This window comes from Adiantum capillus-veneris, chromosome 3, assembly GCF_014529385.1.
Source record: "Adiantum capillus-veneris isolate H3 chromosome 3, ASM1452938v2, whole genome shotgun sequence".
NCBI lineage: Eukaryota > Viridiplantae > Streptophyta > Polypodiopsida > Polypodiales > Pteridaceae > Adiantum > Adiantum capillus-veneris.
In genome coordinates this window covers 11,864,580-11,892,448 of record NC_140933.1, presented here as the reverse complement: position 1 = coordinate 11,892,448, position 27,869 = coordinate 11,864,580, and the positions used below count along the sequence as shown (strand labels likewise).

Here is a 27,869-nt window from a genome sequence, read left to right as displayed (position 1 = left end):
GCTTGAATGCTTTAATTTTTAAAAGCTTTTGGGCTCAATGCTTTTGAGTAAGAAGCTTTTAGAATAGAAGATTTTTGGGGCTCTGCTTTTGGGCATCCCTTGTACCTTTAAATAAGTGGGCAAGGCCTCACTTTTCAGAGCATCTGGACGCATTGTCTGAGAGTGAGCACTTGCCTGCTCCCTTGTACTTTGAACACAGATTAATACAAAAAGAAATGCCGAAAGGGGCGCCAGTCTTTGGGGCCAATACATCTAAGCACGGAACTACGTTGGGCCGTGTCAATTTTGTGAAGTGTTTTGAAGTGAATCTCTGTTGTGTCACGGTAGAATCTGGACTTGGGGTGTCCAAGTTTGTTACAGTGGTATCAGAGTGCGACCAATTTCTCTTCTATCGGGAATTCTGATCCTTTTCTCGCGGCACTTATGGATTCCAACAAAAATCAGTCGACTTCTTTTGCATCTACAAATGCGGGAGGAGATCACGAAGAAGATTCTCATGAACAATCAGAGGAAGAGTACGGCCCACCTCGGCCTACTCAGTTCGAGATTGAAGAGATGGAACGTCGACAATTGGTTGACGAGCAACAAAGCAGTTGCGAAGGATCCAAAATTTGCAAAATTTTTGTCTCAGCAATCCCTCGCAGAAGTACACACCCAGTGGCAGAAGGCCACAGAACCACACATCAAACCTGCAATCAAGAAACCTCCTTCTCCGAGGATGTTTACAGAGCAAGAATTACAAGAGGTGGTTCAGACACAGATTAGCTGGCTTTTGGACGCAACAACAAATCCAAAAAGCACGATAAAAAGCACAAGAAAGTGACTGACTTCCCGGGTTCTTTGGGTTGTCAATCTTCTTTTGCATCGGCAAGAAAGCAGAAGAAGCGTGTACGATTTGAAGGACTATCCTATTCTTCTTCTTCTTCTTCTGACAGTTCTTCTAGCTCTTCTGACTCGAGCGAAGAAGACAAAAGGCAAAAAGAGAAGCAAAAAGCAAAGCTTTGGAAAGGGCAAGAAAAAGGCAAAGAAGCCTAGATTTCACCCAGTTTTTGATAGTTCTATAGAGGAGTCATCCTCAGATAGTTCGGACTCCGACGATCACATGTTTTATGCAAAGAAGAAGCATTTTTACAAAGCCAACCAATATGACTTCCTTGAAGATAAAAGCAAGAAAGTAAAAGAATTCAAAGAAGGTGGACAGTCAATTAAGTTTGAATCTTTTTCTGGATTCCAAGATGCTCTGAGGGCTTTGGTTTTCATACAACAATTTGACATAGCATTCTTTGGAGGGCATTACTTAGAGCGCTCCAAGATTAGGAGGGCTACATCTTTCTTCAAGGGAAATGCTCGAATGGTGGTCCACCCTTCTTGTGAGGAAGGAAGCTCCAATTAAACGGTTGAAATTCAAAAGGTTTTTTAATTTCTTCTTGGCTAACTCGGGAGTACGAACGAGATATATGAACTGCTTGGAATCATCTTCGGATGACCAAGGGAGATTCTTTGGACGCTTATTGCGAGAGATTTTGGAACTCTTTTCTACCAGCCTCTTCATTTAAGAAGGTTTCGTTTAAAGAACAAATTGAGCGGTTTTGTTGCGGACTTCCTACAGAGATCCAAGACTATTGCTTGGAACAAAAGTCAAATTCTATTCAAGAATTGATGGGTCATGCAAAACTGGGTTTTGCGATACATTCGGGCAATTTGACTTAGCCCACTGATGAGATCTTGACTCAGAGAACCCAACAGACTTCTAACAATGAAAGTAGAAAGAGAGAGTTTCCAAGAAAAGAAAGACCAGGATTCACGATTCCGGCTCACTCTACGAGAGAGGGCCAATTACATCAAAGAGGGAAAGTGTTTTGGGATGCGGGGAACATGGGCACGTCTCGCAAAGTGCTCTAAAAAGGCACAACAAGAACAAAATGAAGACATGCCAGAGAGTTCGAGAGCAGTTGAGGAACGTGGGAGAAAAGGCAAGATGAAAGCAGGACTGGTTCCAGATTACATGGGTACTGACCCAAGCACGATTGATGAAAGTACAGAACTTTGCCGAGCTTGGGGCAAAGTGAAAGATCAAGAAGCCCTGATTTTCTTTGATGGAGGAGCCAAGGCCAACTTCATTTCACCTGAATTGGCGGCGCTGCTCGAGATTACACCCGATCGGATGGGACCACAAGCAGAGGCAGTTCTAGCGGCACCCGGCAGGGACGTGGCCATTGCACCTGTCATTAGCAAACTTCGGTTGCATTGTCAGGGGTATTTGGGGCACGAGGACTTCTACATAATGCCCTTGGAAGGTTGTGATGTCCTCCTTGGAGTCCCTTGGTACCATAAGAACAACGTCGTGGTTGATTATCGAGCGAAGAAAGAGACATTGACAAATGAAAAGGGCCGAAAAATTGTACATGGTGTGAAACTGAAGGGCGTGTCTATCCCTATTGTATCAGCTTCGACCGTTTTCAAATTAATGAAATCCAGTCTGTTTGTTTACTCAATCTATTTGAAAGAGTTAAATGATGAACACATGACAAATATGTCTGAACTTGATAAAGAACGCCAAGATTTTCTCCACAGTCTTGCCGATTGCTTTTTTGAGGGCCTCAGGCGAGTTCCCACCATCTCGTCCTAAGGATCATACTATTGATCTGATACCTGGAAGCACTCCACCGAACCGGCCACCTTACCGTGTGAGCCGAGCCCATAATGAAGAGATTATGAACCAAGTGAAAGACCTCTTGGAAAAGGGTCTTATCCAGCCGAGTACTTCACCCTACTGCTCTCCGATGTTGTTGGTTTTAAAGAAAGACGGATCTTGGAGAATGTGCATTGATTATAGAGCTCTCAATAAAATCACCATCAAGAACAGATTTTCAATTCCGAGGATCGATGATATTCTTGACAGATTACATGGATCCTCTTGTTTCAATAGGATTGATTTGAAAAGCGGATATCATCAAATCGGAATTGCACTGGGAGATGTCTATAAGACAGCTTTTTGGACGAGCTTCGCCGTTCGGCTTATATGAATTTTTGGTGATGCCTTTTGGCCTTACCAATGCTTCAACGACTTTTAACCGAATGATGGATAGGATTTTCAGAGAGTACAGATCTTTTGTTGGCACTTTATTTGATGACATTTTAGTCTTCTCCAAGGATGAGGCAAAACATAGATATCATTTGCTACGGGTCTTTCAGGCATTGCGAGATCACAAGTTAGTAATCAATGTGAAGAAGAGTGAATTTTTCTTACTGGAGATACACTTTTTGGGACACATAGTCTCAGTAGCAAGAGTACAGATGGACCCGTCTAAGATTGAGACTATACGTGATTGGCCCGATTTGAAGAATGTTCATGAAGTAGGAAGCTTTTTGGGCTTATGTTCTTACTACCGGCGGTTCATTAGAAAATTTGCAGAGGTTGCTTCCCCTTTGCATATTTTGACACAAAAAGCAGTCTCTTTCTCGTGGGGACTCACAGAGGTGACTGCCTTTCAGACTTTGAAAGAGAAATTGACTACGGGATTAGTTTTGACTTAACTGGGTTTGCAAAAGTCATTCAAAGTATAATGTGATGCTTGTGGTGGTAGTCTGGGTGGTCTTAATGCAAGAAGGCCATGTCATTGCCTATGAGAGCCGCGTGTTTTCAAGGCCGGAGTTGACAGCACAGATTTATGAGAAAGGGCTTTTGGCGGTTATCCATGTTCTTACTCAGTGGCGACATTACCTACTCGGAGCCGATTTTACGGTCTTCACTGATCATCAAAGTTTACGCTACTTCTCGTCACAGAAGCATCTTTTGGAAAAGCAGATGCGGTGGGTGAACATCTTGTCACAATTTCACTTCCAGATTGTCCATATACAGGGACAAAAGAACTTCGTGGCAGATGCTTTGTCTCGGAAGCCGTTGGTCTTGGCTATTTTCGCGATTCATCATAGAAGCTTCGAGGACATGGTCGATCACTACGCCACAGATCTAGATTTTTCAGATGTATTCACACGAATACAGAATGAAGAGGTAGTAGCAGGATATTCCATATGGGATGACATGCCTAAGACAATAGTCTCTGACAGAGATCCCCGATTTACGAGTTTGTTTTGGAAGGCTATTTGGGAGAACATTGGCACACGGTTGTTGTTCTCGTCATCTTTCCACCCGCAGACAGATGGGCCATCTAAGATTGCAAATTCAGTCGTAGTGGATTTATCGAAGTCTTACATTTTTGATCAGAAGACTCAATGGGAAAGGTTTTTGCCCTTGGTGGAATTTGCCTACAATAACACGATCCACTCTTCGACGGGGAAGGCGCCATTTGAGATTATTGAAGGTGCTACGAAGGTTCCACCCTTCCTAAGCACGAAAGATAAGTTTTTTGAAGCCGACCAGTACACGAAGGACTCAGACACTACTTTTGCCAAGGTCCGGGAGGCTCTAGCGAAATCTCAAGAAAGACACAAGAAAGCAGCAGATCGACATGGTCGCGATTTGAAATTAAAGGAAGATGATTGGGTGCTCTTACGTTTTGAGAAGGCATGCTTGAGAAAGAAAAAGGGAAAGGAGCGGCTTTTTCCAAAGCTTAGTATGAGATACTATGGACCTTTCTAGATAAAAGAAAAGATAAATGATGTCTCCTTTAGATTGAAGCTGCCCAATACTTGGAGAATTTACAATGCTTTTCATGTGAGTCTCTTGAAGCCTTTTAAAGGAGATGTGCCCGATGATGGGGAGCCAGATGAGCAACCCGAAGCGGAGAAAAGCGAGGAGATACTCGTTCTAGAACAGATATTGGCACATAAAGATAGAAAGATTGAAGGTAAAGTGATTGGGCGGTTCTTGGTTAAATTCAAGAACTATTCTGCATTGGATGCAAAGTGGATGGAGGAGGACCTAGCAGATACTCCTCAGATTGTGGAACTTTACTTGAAGCATTCGATTTAGCATAGTTTACTCCAATAGAACCCCGATTTCAGCATGGGTGAATCTAGTGCAGTGGGCTTGCACAAGAGGGGAGTCACTCCGCTCCTTTGTCAACAGATTACTCCGATTTTTGATATAGTCACTGACCTCCGCTTTGGGTTTCAGGGATACTGCTGGGCTGACAGTATTCTGCTGTATGACTTTATGAACTGGAATTCCTGAAAATGAAAATGATATTGATTGATTTGTACTTGACTTGTTTGAGTGCAGGAACTGAAAGACGAAATGGCTGTAGCATTTCGGTATCATAAATCTCTATAGACATGATTGCAATATGTATTAGTTAATCGGGCATCTGTGAGGTTCCAAGTGGATCTAGATGCGATTACTAAATACATTGCCGATTAATCATGGTTTGAGATTTGGAATGAATTTGAATGTGATTTGTCATGTGATGTCTTGTGATGTTTGGTGATGTGACTGTCGAATGGTACATGTGCTAGATGTGTTGTGCCTAGTGCGTTGGTACTAATAGTCAGTGTCTGCTAAGACAGTTTATGGCCTCTGTCTGTTTTGCAGGCGTAATCGAGGGCGATTACAATTCTTTCAAGAGGGGGGTATGTCACAAACTAATGAGTGGTAGTGTCCACATACACAAACACACACTGTTGATGTGGCAAACCCCGGATATGCGCCGATAGGCTGACACGGGGCGTTATACGGACACCCGGATTTTACGGTGCAATCTGCGTTGACAGTGCTGACGTGGCATCTCCGTATGGAAATTTGCTTAAAAAGCGTTGGTTGATTTACGGCAGCTTTTGAGGCTTGAATGCTTTTATTTTTAAAAGCTTTTGGGCTCAATGCTTTTGAGTAAGAAGCTTTTAGAATAGAAGATTTTTGGGGCTCTGCTTTTGGGCATCCCTTGTACCTTTAAATAAGTCGGCAAGGCCTCACTTCTCAGAGCATCTGGACGCAGAGTCTGAGAGTGAGCACTTGCCTGCTCCCTTGTACTTTGAACACAGATTAATACAAAAAGAAATACCGAAAGGGGTGCCAGTCTTTGGGGATGTAAGGTGCAGCGGAATGAATGATGAACTTTGCTCAAGATGAGTGCTCCGAACTGTGCTCAAGGTTCCTTTTACTTATGGAAGGGGAGAGCCTTGTGCTTTAATGAGAGAGTGCAATGGACACAAACAAAGTGAATAGACACTGTGCGTGAAGGCGCTGAGACTGAGAGATAGAGAGAGAAGAAAATACGACACCGGGAAGTTGTCAAACCCTCCTCCAAGGGCCCCTCTCTTGATGGCGAGAGAGGTCTATGCTATTGATTGCACAATCTGGTACAAGATGCTGATGCAAATCTAGATGGGGCTATGTCGAGGCCGACGGTGGTGCCGACGATGACGAGACTATGGCTGAAAAATGAATGCTGCTATGACGACGGCGACGACGACGACACTATCTGCTACTGTGACTTCGTGTGCAACAAACGCTGTCTTTCTTATGGCTGAAAACGCTAGACTGCTGTCATACAAATCGCTGCTCTGCTGCTGTCCAGAAACGCTGCTCTTGCAAGGTTTCAAATGCTGAATTTGCAGGTGCAAAAATGCTGTGGTATGGTGCAGGAAAACGCTGTCTCCATGGCTGAAAAACACTGGCTGAGGCTGAAATTTTCTGATGCAGAATCACCTATTGCAGGTCTGAAAAACGCTGAGTGCAGGGCTGAAAAACGCTGGAGTCCTCTGGCTGAAAATGCCAGGTTGAAGGGGTCCTTGTTCTTGCTTGAGACTTGGCCTGTTGAGCAATGCTCCTGTTGCCTCCTCTGCCAGAAAGTGCTAGCTTTGATTTGCTAATATATTATCTTAGCAAAATTGCCCTACCTAGTTCCCAACAAAAGTCACTTAATAAATAAGTGAAAAATGTCAAAAATAGGGAAAATAGGTCTATGCACTGTAAAAATGCTCCTGATGGGTTCTGATGGAAATTTGATGATCACGCTGTGTCCAACCAGAGGATATGCATCTACTCTAAGTGTCTGGACATGCACGGTCTGCGAACAGACTCACAAAAGTTCCAGATCACTTCCTATTCTAGACTGACTTGATTGAACTGAACCCTGGTCATGCTGTAGCTTGTTAACGGATACATAGGGTTGGATGTGTCACGTGACATTGGGGCCAATACATCTGGGCACGGAACTACGCCGGGCCGTGTCAATTTTGTGAACTGTTTTGAAGTGAATCTCTGTTGTGTCGCGGTAGAATCTTGACTCGGGGTGTCCAAGTTTGTTACATTTTCTTATACATTTCATCCATGTTCTCTACATATCTATCTGCTTCAAAAATCTTGTCCTCTGTGTGCAAAATGGGAGGAACCTTTTTGCCATCCTCAACAATTTCAAAAGGTGTTGTCACGTGCACATCTAACCCTATGTGTACGTGGACAAGCTACTTCATGACTAAGGTTCAGTTCATGCAGATAGCCTAGCTTAGGAAGTGTTCTGGCACTTTTGTGAGTCTGTTCCCAGACCATGCATTTCCAGACACTTAGAGTAGATGCATATCCTCTGGTTGCACATAGCATGATCATCAGATTTCCATCAGACCCCATCAGGAGCATTTTTACAGTGCATAAACCTATTTTCCCTATTCTAGCCAATTTTCACTTATTATTTTTAAGTGACTTTTGTTGGGAAACTGGGTAGGGCAATCTTGATAAGCAAGTACATAAGAAACCTAGCGCTAGCATAATTTGGCAGAAGAGGCAGTAGGAACAACTTGTTCAATAGGCACCTTCTCAGCAAGACCCCCCTGGCGACAAAACCTAGTGTTTTCAACCAAGACATAGCCAGGGTTCTCAGCAGTGCAAATCAGCTAGCGTTTTGCACTTGCAGTTTCCCTGGCGATAGCAGGACCAACAGAAGCCTACCGTTTTTGCAAGAGACCCCCAATTTGCAGTTTCCCTGGCGATAGCAGGACCAACAGAAGCCTAGCGTTTTTGCAAGAGACCCCCAATTTAGCATGGTGTTTTTGGAGCAGCATAGCAGACCAGCATTTTGCAGTTCCATCGCGACGACAGAGCCAAGAGTAGCACCAGCGTTTTCAGTTTTCAGCATGGACACTGCAGTAGAGGCCCCGAACATCGCAGATCTCACCTTCCCGCAGCAGATCCTTCGCCCCACGGTCAGATCAACGAGCGTTTACAGTTTCAGCCCGAAAAACGCAGATTTCAGCATCTGCGTTTTCAGCGCGTTGTCGTCGCATCATCGCCATCGATATCGTCATCGACATAGAGTCAGAATTCAGCAGATAAAGATTTGCAGTCATTAGCGTTTCCAGTCATTAGCGTTTTCAGATTTCAACCCGTCTCGTCGTCGTCCTCATCGTCGGCAAGTCCAAAGCATTGTAGAGATTTGTGCAATCAATAGTAGACTGCTCTCGCCATAGAGAGTGGGGCCTTCGGAGGAGGGTTTGACAACATTCTGGTGTCGTATTCTCTTCTCTCTATCTCTCAGTCTCAGCACCTTTATTCACAGTGTTCACCACTTTGTTTGTAAGTAAAAGGAACCCTTGAGCACAGTTCGGAGCACTCATCTTGAGCAAAGTTCAACATTCACTTCCTCTGCACCTTACAGGTGCCTTGCTTGTTGACGAATGTAGTATACATACTCAAGCATGGGTAAATACTGTTCCCATTTTCCCTTATCATTTGACACAACATTTCAATAAATCTAAGACAGTAGAATTAGCCTCTTCTGACTGTCCATCAGTTTGTGGTTGAAATGAGGAGGAAAACTTGAGCGTAGTGCCCATGTTTCCAACACATAATATTGGAGAGCTTAAAGGAGTTGGCCACAACCAAAGGGATTGAAGTGGATGTCAAGGATTTCAGATTACATGTTGTCAAAGATACTGACAAGATCACACAATCCATAGTGCAAACAAACAGAGGTTGCTAAGGGTGCAACAAAGCAAGAAGCAACTCATCTACAAGAGCTAATCAAGAGTGGTAATATGGAGCTTCCCAAAGGCCGAGGAGCAAGCTTTACGACTACCATTCAACGGGTACAATCAGAGGTGCAAAATGATGACAAAGTCAAGGAGATCGAGCTAGATTCTATCACTAATCCAAACAAAGCAAGCAAACATCCTCTACAGTGCCACCAACAAGGATTGCAATTGTACGTACTTGTGAAAATGGAGCGAACATTAGATGCATAGCTCTACTGGATCGTCAAGTGAAGGGCAATAGGGTGTCGCATGAAGAGAGGGTGGATTTTAAAATGATGGCTCTAGGAGAAATGCTTGAAGTGGTAGTTCTTGGTTGACATTGGATGGCACAACGACAATGCTAGAGAGGAACTATAACACTTTTCTTGTATCTCTAGGCTAGACAGAGCTACAAATCCAAGTACCTTTGGTGGAAGAGTTCATTAGGTACCTTTGGTGGAAGAGTTCAACAAGAAGCCAAATGCAACAACCTTAGAGTTAGAAACTTAGATAAGGAACCTCTACTATTGCCAAGGACACATATTGAGGGAAAGGTAAAGCTAAACTGGAGCTTTCCAAAGCCTCTAACCTCAACATCCCGTATGCATCTACACCAAAGAATCCTAGAGACATTTCCACATCCAAATATGGAAAGACGACACAAGAGTCCGTAATAAGCCCAAGGAATGGCTCACCACAAGAAGCTTTGCACATGTAATCAAAGGTCTATCAACCAAAATATCGTTACCTAAGATCTTTGAAGTGGAAACAAGTGAAGAAAGTGTTTGTCCCAAGCACTTATGTTCAAGTCAATGGTCCAGTATGGCTCAAAGATCCACATGTAGCAAGGATGGACCATTTCTTACGGACCAGCATAAAGGATGGATAGCTCTTCTCAATATAGCTTGGAAAAGCAAGGCTAAATTGAAGGTCAAAGACAATTATGGGCACCAAAGCCACATGTCACAACCTATGTAGAGAGGTCATGTACAACTAAGGCACCAAGGAATTTTGAACCAAGGAAGGGGGTGAGCTCATGTAGAGGTATGAGAAAGCAAAGATAGTAGTCAAAAGTCTCTACCTCTCAGGAACATTTCAATAACGTCTGAGGTGGATAGAGCTTTGGGCAGATTTGTGTAGGCCTATCACAAGCGAGATAGCTACATTTCACTTCTTGATTAGAGTATCTTTATCCCTAGATGTTTCTTGTGGTTTGTTTTGGGAGTTTTCCCCATGATCTTATTGTATATCTTTTAAGGTTTTTCTCATATCTCTTGTATATGGACGTATGGTTGATTTTACGTAATGCTAAGGGTCAAAAGCCCATTTGAGAGAGAGAGAGAGAGAGAGAGAGAGAGAGAGAGAGAGAGAGAGAGAGAGAGAGAGAGAGAGAGATCACATGCTGCTTGCAGATTTATAGAGAAATATGGAACACATATTATTGTTTCTGCAAGCATAGGAGGCCAGGATGTCTTATATTTAAAAGAAAATCAGTCCTCATTACTCTCACCTCAGGATATTCATAAACAGCTGAAGTCTGCTGGAGAGGATTATTTTCTGGATAATGGTGCAGGCAGAAGCCTAAATGTCCAGGATTCCGAGGTATTTTGTATACTGTATCTCGGGAATTAGTTACTGAAAACATTGTTATGGGTGTGCTTGGTAGAATTCTTTGATGAGTCTGTTTTAAGTGATTGTTACTATCTCATTCTTTTTTTATGGCTGATGCAATGCAACGTGGTAAATTAATCATGTTGTCAGCACGTTACACAAAAACCAACCTGGGCACCGCCACAGAGAGTTTGGGGAGTCACTGTCATAATAGTAGTCATGCAGTGTTGCCTGGATCACAGTAGACACAAACTCGGGACTAACAAAAAGTTGGGTGCTGACATTGGGGCAAGGGATAGTTGTAAAGAATATTTCATGGTAAGAAAGGACGAGGCTGGCATTCATAGTTGTTTTCATCTTTTGTTGTTTCCTCAGTAACCACATAAATAGATTTACCTGAGTCAATTGCAAGACTGCTCATGAAGCTTCAAGTGTTTTGCCAATGAGTCTCTTTTGAACGTCCTTGCATTAATCCCCCCCCCCCCCCCCCCCCCCCCCCCCCCCCCGGCCCTGTATTGCGTCTTGATGTCTTTATCTTAATCAAAGCTTTTATTTTTCCAGATTGTGTCTAATTTGATTTTGTATTGCTTCATTCCAGACCTGTACATTTTCGTATCTCATTTTAGTTTATAGCTTGCTTATGGAAATAAGAACTTGCCTTGTTCTCTTATGTGTGTGTTGTTGTATGAATGTGAAGCTCAGAAATCAAGTTTGTGCATTGTTTTGTCCTCGAAGTGTATGACTCAAAACTTGTGCTTTTGTACAAAGTTGTGATCATACACTTAAGGTTTCTAGAGTTATGACAGAAACTCAGTACGTAGATCTTTGTATTGATGTATGCTTTTGTGTGTGTGTGTGTGTGTGTGTGGAGCATATATTGGTACCTAGTTCTGCACCCACTATTGGGCACTGACGACGTTAGTGGGGACGTCGTAGTATTTAGTCAATACTATGCATGATGCAGCTGATGGATATACTTGTCTTGTGGGTGACTACCATGAGTCTATACATTGCACTTTCCTTAAAAGGGTGAATCTGGGCTTGTCATGGATCCATCTAGGTGTATACATACATACATACGTACGTGTATGTACGTATATATATATATATATATATATATATATATATATATATATATATATATATATATATATATATATATATATATATATCTTCAATAACAATGGCAAGAGAAGGAGGTGTCTCTAGCTTCTCTTAAGGAATTCCACGAATAACAATGTTCTTGGAACGTCGTTCCCGTTTCTTCAACTCCTCCACATCCACATTCTCAACATTCGTTGTTTGAACCATATCTTGTATGAGTGAGGAATTAGAAACCACATTGCTACCACATACATCAACCCAAGACTTGTTTGTGCATACATTTTTCATGTCCCATATATCCCGGCTCATGGTGTCAAATTTCTCCTCTTTCAATACATGGTCATGCCCTACTTTGCTCATCCGCTCCTTCAAAGCATTCAAGTCCACAAGAGAGCGTTTACATCCCTTGACTTCCTCTTCAAGTTGCATCAAACATGTTGTTTGCATCTCAAGTGTCCTCTTGAGATTCTTATTTCTCAACCACAAGTACCCTTAGTGTGCCATTCTCCATTGCAAGTGCTCGTAAGTCTTCGCCTTGTCTGTTTACAGTCTCTTACAATGATACCAAGTATGCCATGATCATAATTTCCGATGTCGTTGGTTGGGTGGTTGTGTTGCTATCTCCACACTTAGGAGATTTTGGATCATTTTCCACAATGGTTGTGGACCTTGTTGAAGAAGAAGAACCCTTGCGAGTGCCGGAAGACATTGTATGTAAAATAAGATATGAGAGTCAATTTTTCTGAATCTGTTCACTTCGGAAATGCTGTTACAGAAACGCCTTCATAACTCTAAAAATTTCTGTCTTTACACCAATGCGTAGAGGGCTTCGTGCTCTTCAATTGAGGCTATAGATCACTCAAATCGGAGTTCGGATGAAGAAGTTATGATCAAAAGAGTGAACTGCTATCTACTAGGTCAAAAAACGGCTGCGTTTTTTGTTGGAGAGAGAGAGAGAGAGAGAGAGAGAGAGAGAGAGAGAGAGAGAGAGAGAGAGAGAGAGAGAGAAAGAATAAAAATGAAATGTAATATTAACGTCTTCAAAAGGCCAAAATGACCTATGAGACCAAAAGGTTACATGTGGTGAATCTAATACCAGATCTGGGTACAAAAAGTACAAAGAACTAAAAAGAAAATAGGGGGGGTGGAGCTGATACAATGGAGTTCTCTAATAATAGGGACATCATATACATATACATCAGTATCCAAAAGGACGGCTCCTATGTGGCGCCAATATGGTATGGATCCTCTGTCGCAATCTGCGTCGATGTCGAGAGGGCCCCCTCATCCGTGGGCAACGGGACCTCCCCAACTCTATCGCTCGATCAAGCAGTATGCCTCTAGTGCCTTTGGAGCTGCTTTGATGTGGGGGCTACTCGAACTCCTCTATCTGTGACTGAAAGAAATCTGTAATCGGCCGCTGTCGTTGGATCTCTGTGATTGTGCCCTTCTTCAAGAGGTCCTCTCTGTGTCTGCGAATCTCAAGTAAGTATAATCCGAGGCATCTCTGATCCCGGTATCTCATGAATCTAGAAAGTGGTCTAAAACCCTCTCTGAATAGACAGTGAAAGTGGTCTCGTATCTCATAGTATACTGGGCAGTGACACATGTAATGTAGCTCTGTCTCGGGCTCTATCTGGCACACCTGACAAATCCTGGACTTAGCGGGTACTCCTCTAAATCTGCCTGTCTCGATCTCTAGCTGATGTGGGGATGTGCATATCTGACCAATAGCACATCGTATCCCATGGGATAGTTGAGTATCCATGTATCATGGTTTGATCAGAAAACCATCCTCCGTAAGCTGGAGAAGATGCTCTCTGTAGAAATCTGTAGAGCAGGCTACAATGTCACTTTCACAGGATACACAGTTAGTACAGTTGATCTAGGTTGGTTCACAGTGGACGGACGCTCTTGGCTGGGCAGTGACACGTGGCAGCAGGGATATAGATGGTGGTCTAGTGGACATCGTGGCCAGGTCACCACCACTCAGTCACTTAGTTTGGGGATAGATTTAGATGGCTGACATTTATGAGCCGTTGGTGGTTCTTTATGATCGTACATATGAGTAGCAGCTATCATCGGATCATCTTCTAGCTCTATGGTCTAGTGTCGTCGTTAGGAGTAGCGGGTCTATACACACGGCACGTCTTCACTATCCCTACGCATCTGAGCCTCGACACCCCATTGTACCTGTGAGTCCTGGGTTGGAGCTGAGTGTGCTGCCACGCCAGAGTCTGTATCAGTTATTTGAGATAGTCGAGTCATATGTTGTGGTCTGCTGTTGTGTCTCTGTGAGCTCAGTTGTTGTCTATTTGTTCCTTGTTTTCAGTCTGTTTGAGTGAGATTGTCACGCACATTGCATCGAGGAGCACCCACTGTAGAGAGCACGACACACTATCCGCGCTACAGGTGCTCTCATTTTGGCGACCACGATGGGATCTCAACTGAAGTCTCACTCTCTGTGAGGTACAAATCTTGAAGCTAGTTGAATTTATCTAGCTTCGTCTACCTTGCCTTGCACTGTTCTCCTCTCGTCCTGGTCTGCCCTAGTCCTCTCTCGCCCTGGTCCAACCAGCCCTCGTCCTTGAACTAGTCCTTCCTCGACCTTGGTCTAGTCCTCCTCGACCCTGGTCTAGTCCTCCTCGTCCCTGGTCCAGCGTGGGTCTAGTCACTTGCAGTAGAGTCTAGACCAGTCTTCAACCAGTTCAAGGTTTTCTTCCCCAAAGCTTGGTTGGATTGGTGGTCGCTGCATGACACATACAAGGCGGCCAGTCGAGCGTCAAAGCGCACTACTGAGTCCTCTGAAGTACTACATGTCCTCAAGGTTCCTTTTGTTCTTATGGAAGGGAGAGCCTTCCGTTCTTAATGAGAGAGTGCAATGATCATAACAAAGTGAATGGACATTGTGCGTGCAAGTGTATGAGACTCAGAGATAGAGAGAGAAGAGATATATGACAGCAGAGACGTAAAACCCTCCTCCGAAGGCCCCACTCTCGTCGGGGAGAGTGGTCTACTATTGATTGCACAAACTGGTACAAACTGAATGCATGTGACTGATGCAAGTCTTGGCTATGTCGGTGTCGACGACGGTGATGGCGAGACCGACTTAAGGGCTGAAATCTGCAACCTTTTATCTGCTGTCCAAAAACGCTATGGGCTGAAATCTGCTGTTGCCGAAAACGCTGATTTTGCTGGTCTTTATGGCTGAAAATCTGCATCTACTGTGGGGCTGAAAACTAATGTTCTTTGGGTTGAAATTGCAGGTCTTTTAGGGTTGAATCTGCTGTTGCTTCATTGTTGAAAAACGCGAGCCAGAAGGGAGGGCGATATGGGCTGAAAAATGCTAGGCATGGGGATCTGCTGGCGATGGCAACTGTTGCAAAAACACTAGGCTGTGGGAACTCCTGGTGATGAGGACCTTGTTGCTGAAAACGCTAGGGACTGCAAATTTGCTGGCGATGATGCTTGATGGAAAACGCTAGGGGAGAGAGGGTTTTTGCTTGGAGGAAAGTCCACCAAGGGTCTTGCTGAGAAGCTGTGTGTTGAGCTTGGGCTCCTGCTGCCTCTTCTGCCAAATAGTGCTAGTCTAGATTTGCTTATATACAAACTTACTCAATTTGCCCTACCTACTTTCCAACAAAAGTCACTTAAAATAATAAGTGAAAAATGTCAAAAATAGGTAAAATAGGCTAAATGCACTGGAAAATTATCCTGAAGGATTCTAATGGGAATGCTTATGATCATATTGTGTGCAACCGGAGGATATGCGTCTAATCTAAGTATCTGGATATGCACGGTCTGCGAACAGACTCACAAAAGTGCCAGATCACTTCTTATTCTAGACTTGACTTGACTGAACCGAACCCTGGTCATGTTGTAGCTTGTCCATGGACACATAGGGTTGGATGTGTCACGTGACATCAACCCAATTGAAGGAAAGGGGCGTGAATTCGTCGGCTTCCTCTAGGTGCGCGGCTAACTGTGCCTCTTGCCATGCGTGGTACCAATTGATGGCATCACCGGCAAGGTACATAGCTGCCGTCAAAACCTTGCTATTTCGTGTCTTCTTAGTTGTCGCAAACTAAGCATTAAATTGATGCAACCAAGAATGAATAACTGTAGCATCCATCTTACCATCATACTTACTGAAAGTCTACTTCTCTGTGACCGGGTTGTTGGAGTCCGAATCGCGGCTTGCGCCACTTGAGGAACTACCAACATCTTTGGCTGGTTCGGACTTCGAGGCAAGAACTTGTCGAACCAATTCTTGCGTGCGGAGGTCCCTTTGAACCTCTCGATCGGCCTCCAAGGCTGCTCGTCTTGCTTCGGCTTCCTCCCTTCTTTGTGCTTTTCTTTCTTTTCGTGCATCGCGCTCGCGTTCCAAAGTAATGCGAGTCGCTTCTTGTTGTGCCAGCGCAACGTGATTCGCTTCTTGTTGTTGTGCCATCATGTCCATCATCGATTTCACCAAAGCCTCCATAGGATTTGGTGCAATCCCTGGCGTACATGGCGAAGGGGGAGGGTCAGGAAAACCTCCATGGTGAGGAAATTCTTCTTCACTACTTTCATGCCCATCACCTCCATGCGAAGTATCCATTCCGCTTCGGGTGATGACCATGCACTGTGATCTTTGGTGCTTAAGTTCACGAGGAACTTGGGTTCTTGTGGGTCTTGGGTTCTTGAGGTTCTTGGGTTCTTGAGGGTCTTCTTTCGCTTGCAGTTTGTGTTAGAGAAGGATCTTTTCTTCACCCGAGGTCTGCTCTTTTCCGCGGGTGCACCCCTTGGCGGCCTTGCGCTCACACCAAGGTTGCTTTTTTCCACCTCACGTCGATTGGCCGGCCGCTAAGTGCACGGTCCGTTCTCAATGAGTGAAAAGAGGCACAAGGGGAGGCTGGACAAGCCCTTCTTTCTTGGGTTTCTTGTCACTCTTCAAAAACACGATTAGGAATCGACACGCCCAAGTGAACTTGGGTTCGTGCGACCTCAACATGCAAAAAAAATTCTGTGGTTCTTGTGGTTTTTTCCTTGAGTGATACAGAACACTACCAAAGCTCTGATACCAATGTAAGGTGCAGCGGAATGAATGTTGAACTTTGCTCAAGATGAGTGCTCCAAACTGTGCTCAAGGTTCCTTTTGTTCTTATGGAAGGGAGAGCCTTCCGTTCTTAATGAGAGAGTGCAATCGACACAAACAAAGTGAATGGACACTGTGTGTGAAGGTGCATGAGACTGAGAGATAGAGAAGAGAATACGACACCAGAGACGTTGTAAAACCCTCCTCCAAGGGCCCCACTCTCGATGGCGAGAGTGGTCTACTATTGATTGCACAATCTGGTACAATGGCTGAATGTAAATCTAAGGCTATGTCGATGTCGACGGTGTGGACGACGAGGACGAGGCTATGGCTGAAAACTGCATGCTTTGAATCTGCAAGTGCTTGCTCCAAATCGGGGCTGATCTGCTGCTGTGTATTGTATGCCAAAAACGCTGTTTTTGCTGGTCCTTTAAACTGTGGCAAACCCTTGCTGAAACGCTGCTAAGCTGGTGCAAAAACGCTAGATTGATGGCCGATTTTACTTGCTGAAATCTGTTCCTAAGACGCTGTCTTTTCTACTGCTGCAAATCCTACTTACTGGCTGATGCAATGATGTCAAAAACTCTGTGCAAGGCTGCTGAAAATCGCTGACTGCTGTGGTTTAAAAACGCTAGTGGCTGACTGCTGTAGACGCTATCTGGAAGGCTTAGCAAACGCTGAAATTCTTCCCCTTTTGCTGGCTGGTACTCCTGCTGAAATCGCCAAGGCATAAGGCTGAAAAACGCTGATGTTGCTTCACCAAAAACGTTAAGGCTTGTGGAGAGAAAACGCCAGGTTGAGTGTTCGTGTTCTTGCTGAGAGTCGGCCTGCTGAGCAATGCTCCTGTTGCCTTATCTGCCAAATAGTGCTAGCCTAGGTTTGCTTATATATTATCTTACCCAATTTGCCCTACTCAGTTCCCAACAAAACTCACTTAATAAATAAGTGAAAAATGTCAAAAATAGGGAAACTAGGTTTAATGCATTGGAAAATTCCCCTGATGGATTTTGATGGGAATGCTGATGATCATGTTGTGTGCAACCGGAGGATATGCATCTAATCTAAGTGTCTGGTCATGCACGGTCTGCGAACAGACTCACAAAAGTGCCAGATCACTTCCTATTCTAGACCGACTGGACTGACTGAACCCTTGTCATGTTGTAGCTTGTCCACGGACACAGAGGGTTGGATGTGTCATGTGACACACACACTCTCTCTCTCTCTCTCTTTCTGTGTGTGTGTGTGCGCGCACATTAGGGTTTCTGCTGTCCCAGCCTTGCATGTTGCTGGGACAGCAGAAACCCTAATGCGCACAGAGAGAGAGAGAGAGAGAGAGAGAGAGAGAGAGAGAGAGAGAGAGAGAGAGAGAGAGAGAGAGAGAGTTGCAAAAAGAGTGGCAATCCAATGTTGTCTTGTTGAAAGAAAATTCATAGCACTTTCGAGACTTGCATTCTTTGCATCGTTGAATCTTTTATGCAACAATGATCTTTTAGAGCTTCAAAAAATCATTCATGGGACCATCGGGCTCGGCACCATCCGTCAGACGGTGTAATTGTGTGTGTGAGAGAGAGAGAGAGAGAGAGAGAGAGAGAGAGAGAGAGAGAGAGAGAGAGAGAGAGAGAGAGAGAGAGAGAGAGAGAGAGAGAGAGAGAGAGAGAGAAATGTAATATTAATGTCTTCAAAAGGCCAAAATGACCTATGAGACCAAAAGGTTACATGTGGTGAATCTATTACCAGGTCTGGGTACAAAAAGTACAAAGAACTGAAAAGATAATAGTGGGTAGGGGTGGGGTGAAAGCTGATACAAAGGGAATACAAAAAAAGGGGGGGGGGGGGGGGGGGGGGGTGAGCTGATACAATGGAGCTCTCTGACAGTCGAGGCATTGTATACATATACATCAGTATTTAAAAGGCTATAGAGATTCAATGTCCTCCAAGGTAGGCACTCTGTCGGGACGGCTCCTATGTCACGCCAGTATGGTATGGATCCTCTGTCGCAATCTGCGTCGATGTCGAGAGGGCCCCCTCATCCGTGGGCGACGTGATTGCCCCAGCTCTATCGCGCGATCAAGCAGTATGCCTCTGGTGTTGTTATGCTGTTGGGGCTTTGCTCGGACTCCTCTGTTTGTGATTGAAAGAAATCTGTAATCTTCGGCTGTTACTGGATCTCTCTCATTGTGCCCCTCTTCAAGAGGTCCTCTCTGTGTTTGCGAATCTCTAGTAAGCATAATCCGAGGCATCTCTGATCCTGGTATCTCATGACTCTAGAAAGTGGCCCAAAACCCTCTCTGAATAGACGGCCTCGTATCTCATAGTATACTGGGCAGTGACATATGTAATGTAGCTCTGTCTCTGGCTCTATCTGGCACACCTGACAAATCCTGGACTTAGCTGGTACTCCTCTAAATTTGCCTGTCTCGATCTCTAGCTGATGTGAGGATGTGCGTATCTAACCAATAGCACATCGTATCCCGTGGGATAGACGAGTATCCATGTATCCTGGTTTCATCACAAAACCATCCTCCGTGAGTTGGAGAAAATGCTCTCTCTCTCTCTCTCTCTCTCTCTATATATATATATATATATATATATATATATATATATATATATGTATGTAGAGAGAGAGAGAGAGAGAGAGAGAGAGAGAGAGAGAGAGAGAGAGTATGCAAGGCGGAGGTTGATGGTGTCACAAACGGGTGCGCACACGAATAAATAATTAGAAAAAAAGAAAAGGGAGAAGATCATCACAGTATTTGAGACCAAAAGATGGGTAGGTCCCTCCCCTCGAAGAGAATTGTTTATTAACGGGGAAATCTTTTACAAGCACAAGAACCGGAGAAAAACCCCTCCGTTATAGGATTTAGAATCGATGATAGTTTCCTTCCCTTTTGGGAACTCGAGAGACAAACTCTCTACTCATTGTTCCTCTGATTTGCTCTCAGAGCATGATGGCGGGGCAAACCATTTCGGATCTCGTTTTCGGAATCCCTCGAGCGGGCCAAAGCCTCCTTGCTCCGTTCTCAGAGGTAGAGTACTTGCAAAACCGTATTAAAAACTTATGAGCTGAAAACCATGCTTACACAAACACAACCCAAGCGTCCCTAGATTCAATCTCATGCATAGATGCGATGCAGACATTATAGGAAAACACTCAAAAAGCAACCTGCTTTTCAAAAAGCATCTGCATTTCTACGCGTAACTCATACTCATCTTACCGATGCTCCTGTCACCCATTTTGTGACGCATCTGGTGCGATGCTTTATGCTACCCATCATATGACGCATCAGAGATGTCCGTTTGTGATGGCTTAATTGTAGATCTAGAGTCCTGACTACTGTAGAAGCTCTTTGGCTACACTAAATCTTGGATGTTCTTGGTTGCAGTACATTCTTCCCTATTCTCATTCACTTGCAAATGCTGTTACCGCTTTAGCCTGTGACCCAACTGTTCGTGTCTGAAGTATGGCTATTTTCAACCAGTTGACCCAGTTTAGGTGAGGTTTCTCAGTTATTTTGGGTGCCCCCCAATTTTCAAGCTGTCGAGTTTTGCACTTGGTCACTATATAAGTGACCCCTTGTCTCAATTTTTGGACACATTACACTTTGTCATTGGACTTTATGCTAGAGTTTGTGGATGATTGTTAGTGTAGCCTTTCTGGAACACACATTGTGCTTCTTCTCTTCTCCAGTGAAGATTTTGAAGTAGTCGTTGTAAAGATGTGCTGTATTTAGTTGATGATGTTTTTCAGGAGCTATGCATGCCAGAGGAAATTGTTGGATGTTGGAAACATAATAACCCCAAGCAATTATACCAAGTTCTGGAAATTTTGCAAAGTAATGGTTCTGTTTCTATTGTTGATTAGGGATTACCATTACTTCATTTCTCTTCCTAGTGCCCATGGAGGTAAAAATTTTAGAGGATGCTGTCAACTGGTCTTCTGACGGCTATTTTATTAGTGGAAGGAAATTACATGCATCTTCCAGGTGTACTTGACAAAAAATATTTTGGATGAAATTGGCCATAAGAATTAGCTTCCAAAGTAGGCAGGAACAGTGGAGATGTTTTAAAAAAAACCTGCATTGTAATCTCCTTGCTTCTGTATTGAATTTTGAAACCTGTGCACACCCTTTGGATAATTTAATTTTTCATTGTGTTAGAATCTGTCAGCATTTTATGAACTGTGCACTCAGTGGGTTGTATTTACCCAGATTTACCTCTGCGTATATTATCCTGGTTTTTGTCAAGGGAATGCTAAAATCGTTTTTAGTGTTGTTTTGCAGACTGTGCCCTTGAATATATTAAAGAGCCAAGCGTCTCGAACACCAGTTCCACTTATTCACAGCGCACAACTCCTCATTAGCAACAGGGTAAAGATCTGTTTGATTGTACAGCCAAATGCTTATTTTGTACACGTGAGTTGTGGGGATGTGCGAGGTGGCCACGGTCTGTTTTTATGCTAACAGATCTTTCATGTGTTCTTTGTAGGACTTTACAATACTATCCCAGAGGCGGGGAGGCCATTACTTCTGTAAGTCCCATTCTGAATGGCAGGAAACAGTAAATGTTTTTCCCGAAGCTAATTCGCTGTCTTTTGTCCCAATAACATCTTTGTTATTGGGAGTGGCCGGGTGTGGCTTTTTACAGCACGCTATCAATCTTTACCTTCGATGTATGTTGTTTCTCCCTTCTTAGTCGAACGCTTCTATTTCGATAATGTCTTATAGCTATAAGCTCAATTTTTTGTTTTATGTTCGAAAAGAGATCTTGACTGCTTACACTGTGTAACCTGTCTCTGGTAGAAGCTTACCACTTTTCCTTCTTTTCAGATAAACCTCCTGTGAGCGATATTCAATACTTTTTGGATTTCCAAGTCCCAAGGCAATGGATACCAAGCCACAATGAGCTACCGCTAAGACTTGCTAGGAAGCAGGCCTTTTCACCGTCGCTTCAATTCAGCTTTATGGGCTCGAAACTCTACGTCAATACTAGCGAGGTTGGAAAAAGCACCATTGCCATACTTATTATACTTCTTGGATTATATGTTTACATGTGCCTTGCTGTCATTCTGCAGGTCATTGTTGATAAAAAGCCAGTAACTGGACTTCGGCTTTTCTTGGAGGGTCGGAAGAGTAATAGAGTGGCCATTCATCTACAGCACCTCTCGGTGCTACCGCAAAGTCTCAGGAAGTTTTGGACCGAAGATACCCATAAGGAGCTGCTGCATTGGAATGGTTCCAATGATGCAGCGAAGGAGTGGTTTGAGCCTGTGGAATGGAAGTGCTTTTCGCATGTGTGTACCCAACCTGTGAAGTACAAGCCTGAATGGCTGGACACAAAAGGCAGTGCATTTGTAGTTACGGGTGCAAGGCTAGAGGTTAAGGTGCATGGACTAAAGAGTGTCCTGCATCTTCATTTGCAATTCAGTAACGTACCTGGGTGTGTTATCCAGAGATCAAGGTGGGATCAGCCTCCTGCAGCAGAGAAGAGTAGTTTTTTTTCATCCTTGAGCACTACATTTTCATCTACAGCAAGACCAGGGAAGAAAGGTCCTCAGGTAGTCGTAGATTCTGCAGTTTTTGTGGGCGGTCCACCAAGGCCAATACAGAGTCCAATGCTTCTCAAGTATGTTGACACGACAGAGTTGACGAGGGGACCTCAAGATGCTCCTGGTCACTGGGTAGTTACAGCTGCTCGATTAGAGCGCGAGAAAAGAAAAATTTCTTTGAGGGTTAAGTTCTCCCTTTTGAGCTACATGGAGTGGACGCAATTCAGCTCAGAGTCGTAACGCTGCAAGCATCATTACCCTCTGTAGCACGAAGATGTCTCGAGCAGTGCCTCGAGCTCTATACATTATTTGTCTCCCTTGATGGTACATTGCTTCAATTTGCACAAAAGAACTGTCAACTGATAACCAAAATTATGGCGGCATAGGGGCTGAAAACTATGATGGAAGAGCCCAAGTTTCCAGGTTTTGATTGCCAAAGTTTCCGTAGTACATTGTATTTACCCAACAAAGAGTGCTTATAAACTGTTATACAGTGACGTTTTGTACACTACCACTTTACAGAACTTTTGTATGGATTAATATGATTAGGTTGTCAAAGCACATAAAGTCCATTGAAAATGAAGACAACATCGAACATTTGAGCAAGCAAGAAGTCTGAGAATCAGTGTATGTAATTCTGATTGTAGTAAAGAAGAACTAAATTATACATCGGAGACGCCGAGTATCTCTTTAACTGGCAAGTCATCCATTTCTGGCTAATGGTTTTTAACAGTTGATTATCAACAAAGCCCAAAGATGTGGGGCAGCTTAGAAAAGAGAGTGCAATTTTCCGCATCAAAAATTTTGTGGGGAAGATCCATTGCAGTATTGTGAGGAAAGGCTATATTCCCAAAACATCTCTAAGGTTTTAGGTAGTGTGAAGGATCACTCGAATGTGAGAGAGGTTGAAATGCCTATTGCTAGGTGTGTTTTTGGTTCGCGAGCTATTATCCTTGGGCAGTTTCTACATGAGTGAATTGTGTGTGAGGGCCGTTGGTGAGGTCCCTCAACGATGTACTACATTATGGCCTCACACATGGAGATAGCTTTGATTGTTTCCCACCTTCACTGGCATAGTCACATGAAGCACAGGAAGTGTGTGGATAATAACAAATTTGCCATTAGTGGAGTAATGGAAAAGATTTAATGCGAAACGTAAGCTTTTTCCTTTTTGGAGAGTTACAACACACCCCAACCCTTGTAGGTGGAGGCAGCCCAACTCCTAAAGTGAGCTCTCGCGGCCGGATAAGGTTGGTCAAACCACATGGGAAATGCCTCTAAGGGCTAGAACATGTCTTCGAGCAGGGAAGGGGTGTTGAACTGACCACCTTTGAACTCATAGGCTATGACTCTTCCAACTGAGCTAGCACTCGTTGACAAGAGCTTCTTAATTGCTTTAATGGATGGCATATAAACAAATAGCCCATGTGCACAATGGCACTGCCCTATTCCACAAAATGTGGGAACCAAAAATATCTTTACCATTGACAAATTATGGTGACTAGAGACATATAGTTGTCCTTGTTGCAAGTTTGCATTTGTAAGATTTTGATGTCCAGTCCAAAGGAACTAGCTTGGTTGGTTGAGCACTCAATCGTCGTGACCCGGGTCATGGGTTTGAGTGCAGCCAAGCGACCCTGGTAGCGTTCATGGACGTGTTGGTCGTTGCGCACGAGATTTGTGCGATTTGCCCAAAAAAGATTGTGATGTCCTAGGTAATTCCTTGTGAGATTATCGTTGTACAAATATTTTCTGTTTTTGATTTCTTCAAGTTGCTATTTTTGCCATGCCTACTCGTTAAGGTAAGAGGGCCAGTAAAGTGGCGGCCCCCTTTACAAGAGCTACTGTGGGCCTATAGTATTGCGGGCGAGCATCACTATATAGAACACACGTAACCCTAGTGGTTGATGTGTCTCTACCCTGGCGCTTGAGTCTAGGGGTCACATCCTCCTCGCCATTGGTCCCTTGGTGCAACATTACTTTTTGGCTTCGCTTAGTCGCTCAATCTCTTTAGTCAATGTCGATCAACGCAGGGCTTTTCCGTTGCCATGTGTAGTGTATTGTGAAGCAGTAAAATCCTTATGAGGGGAAAAAATGCTCTATTTACTGCAGCAGCATGGGCCCCTTCACCTTAGTGGGTTTAGATGAAGACCACCCCCCCCCCCCGCCCCCCCCAAACCACCACTACCATTGGGGTGCGCGGGTTGGGTTGGGCTCATTGACTAACACACTAGGGTAGGTGAGCCAATAAGAAGGCATGTATGAGTAACACAACAAATATTTTGACCTTTTGACACACAAGTGCTTCTTTAGTGACACTCTTCAAAAAATTTCGACGTGCGCAGCTTGTCTTGTTACATCGAGGAGGGGATGTTGGCGCATCTCTCTCGATGCATGCGCCCAGGGTGGGCTTGGACATTAAAATAGATTTCCATAAGGTGTATCCTTTCTGCTTGATTACATTCTTAGCAAGGAATTCTTGCAATTTTTTGAATAAGCCCTTGGTGTCATTCAACCCTTTCACTCTTAGGTAAAACAATTCCTCTTTCATCTTGAACTGCTTCTGTTCTATGACCCGATCCTACCATTCAACAGCCATCTATTTCTCTTGGCACACATCCACTCGGGCAAGGAACATGCGGATATTTAGGCTCAGAAAGGGAAGATTTTGTTCCAGAGTGAAAGGGTTGAATGACACCAGGGGCTTATTCCTTGGAGCAGCATGTCGCATATGCAGGAAAGGAAGTTTTCGCTAGCGTCAAGGACACATTGTGCCATTTAGCAGCGAGCTGTTTCTCGTGGTACACTGCATCTTTGACGGTGGCGAAAACTTCCTTTCATGCGTTTGCGAAATGTTGCTCCAAGGAATAAGCCCCTGGTGTCATTCAACCCTTCCACTCTGAAACAAAATCTTCCCTTTCTGAGCCTGAAGCTCCGCGCGTTCCTTGCCCGAGTGGACGTGTGTCACAAGACACAGCTGGTTGCTAAATGGCAAGATCAGGCCATAGAGCATAAGCAGTTCATAATGAAAGAAAAAATGTTTTACCTAAGAGTGAAAGTGTTGAATGACACTAGGGGCTTATTCAAAAAATTGCAAGAATCCCTTACTAGGAATGTAATCAAGTAGAAAGGATACAGCTCGTGGGAATCTATTTCAATGTCCAAGCCCACCCTGGGCACGTGCATCGCGAGATGCGCCAACATCTCCTTCTCGGATGTATCAAGGCAAGCTGCACATGTCAACACGATGTATAACGTTCTTTCACAACACGTCCACTCGAGCAAGGAACGTAGGAGCTTCACGCTCGGAAAGGGCAGATTCTGTTCCAGAGAGGGCCGTTATCGCCCCAATAGGTACAGATTCTGCGGTGTATTGCACGGGAGGCCAATTTTGATATTGTTGAAGATCTCTTGCTTGGTTGGCCATGTTATGTTTGATAATTTTGTCAAGGAAATTTTTTGCAGAAAGGTATAAAGGTAGTAATATTCACTCTGACATTAGGAGAATAAATTTTGTGAAATTTGTCGTTTGCATGGGCTTAAGTTTAATTTTTGAAGCATGATTTTTACTTGAAAGGAATGAAAAACATATTGTGACGTCCTTGAAGTGTGAGTTGTGCTCAATTAATTCACTCTACTTGAATGGCCTAGAGAGTTCACTAGAGTGTGAGTATTTTGGCACGTGAAGGCAGCTAAGAGAGACTTATTTTTAACAATGTCTAACTCAAGGGTCTTCATCGAGTGAAAAAACCTTTAGGTGGGCTCCTAGTGACCCCTGCTCTTAAAATTCTCATTTGAGAGCATTTTGACCTTGATTTTCATTACATAGCATTGCACATGCAATGTTTCTACAGGCGTAAAATATTTGATAGCATATTTTTTTGCAGAATAAACATTTTGTAGTCATCTATAGGTTGTGCTATAAAACACACATATGTTTTCTGTACTTTTTCCCCTACATAGGAAACTTTTGCATTAAACGCAATCACTAGTTTGAATGACATCAATGATGTTTTTTGCTTGTTCTTTGCTAATGACAAAGTGGATGGAGACACCTACCCATTGTGGGTTATATGATGCAACATGTGCTTGTTGGTAAGGTCACCAACACCTTCTTATCTTACTTTTCTATGTTGAGGGGGTCTTTGATTAGCATTCATTGAGTGAAAATCCCTTAAGGTAGGCTCGTGTTCTTGTTGGCAACATGTTCTCGTTGGCAAGGATGTATGGAATAGTGGACATGACCATAATGTAAACTGTCTTACGTTGACACAGAGTATGCTGAGGATGGTATAGGTTCTAGCAATTTTGTTGCTGCAATTGTTTTACCCACTTTCTAGTAACTACATGTTCATATATTGATTGTGCGCTCTATTAAGAATTCTCATACTCCATACCTTTTCTCATTAGCAAACTAGTAAGATAGACATGGGATATTCTAATATTCTAACTACTTTGTATCCAAGTCACAATGAGAGTAAATACAATCTTAGATTGTGTGGGAGGATGATGATATGGATGCTTTTCTGACAAAGACTATAACTCTCACGAAGCAATTGATTGTGCATGGTAAGGTCAAGCTTAATAGCTTCCTTTCGTAGACAATCCTTGCCATATTTTTGGATTTTTATTAGTCCTGTGTCCCACTTGGAGTTTGGACAGGAAGCATCCCTAATGTTGTGAACTTCAATATGCTCATCTCTATATTGCTATAGAAGGCTGAGTGAAGGAGAAATAGAGCGAAGCAATGTGTTGTTGAATTAAGCCTTTGTGGCTACTAATAGTAAGAATGGTAATGCTGCTACCTTCAATTCTTCTTCTTTGGATAGTAAGCATTACACATGAGAATTCTAGTGACAAATGTATGAAACAGATACTACAACCAAAAAAGGTGTCATCGACGCACAACGTCGCTATATGCGTCGATATACGTGTCCCTGTAAACCTATTGCTATTTGCGATGCATATATAGACGCAGATAGTGACGCAAATATAGACGCAGATAGCGACGCGCATAGTGACGCAGATAGCGACGACCATAACAGATTTTTTTTTTTCTTGGGCAGAGGGCAGGTAGCCTGGCCTGTGCCCAGTTAAAAGATGGACACAGCCACAGCCAGACTTCCTGCCCTCTGCCCAAGAAAGCGAGCAACACCAAAATCAACCATGCTCTCGTGCGCAGAAATTTCGGCAGAGTTCCCTTTGTTTTTACATAAACTTTTTTAAAAAAACCATATCATGTATACGCCTCCTACATGCTATCCATGTAGGATCTCACATGAGATTTAAGGCCAATGAAAGACAAGTATTGTACCAACTGAAAAGCATAACCATAACGAAACATAACCATAACTTAAAAGCATAACCATAACGAACCATAACCATAACTTAAAAGCATAACCGTAACGAACCATAACCATAACTTAAAAGCATAACCATAATGCAGATAACCATAACGATAAACAAAATTAACAATAACCATAAGCATAACCAGAAAGTTAAACATAACCATTAACAAAACCTGAACCATAACTATGTCTATACAAGAAATAGCTATAGGCATGCCATGGTCCACTTAATTTTAAATCAACGTCGTCACACAAACACTTACAGGCCTAGGCCTCG

At 43.5% G+C, this 27,869-nt stretch overlaps 1 protein-coding gene across 2 annotated transcripts in view; it reads left to right on the top strand.

Moving 5' to 3' along the window:
• The window catches only part of LOC147460504 (MACPF domain-containing protein At4g24290-like), a 32,017-nt gene extending 9,206 nt beyond the window's left edge, over window positions 1-22,811 (top strand). For both annotated transcript variants that reach the window (XM_086507842.1, XM_086507843.1), the window contains exons 3-7: window positions 10,320-10,509; window positions 20,980-21,066; window positions 21,185-21,368; window positions 21,526-21,692; window positions 21,771-22,811. In XM_086507842.1, the coding sequence (XP_086363968.1) occupies window positions 10,320-10,509; window positions 20,980-21,066; window positions 21,185-21,368; window positions 21,526-21,692; window positions 21,771-22,484 (1,342 nt within the window). In that variant the 3' untranslated portion in view covers window positions 22,485-22,811. The remainder of the gene's footprint in view (window positions 1-10,319; window positions 10,510-20,979; window positions 21,067-21,184; window positions 21,369-21,525; window positions 21,693-21,770) is intronic.
• The last annotated feature ends 5,058 nt before the right edge of the window (window positions 22,812-27,869 follow it).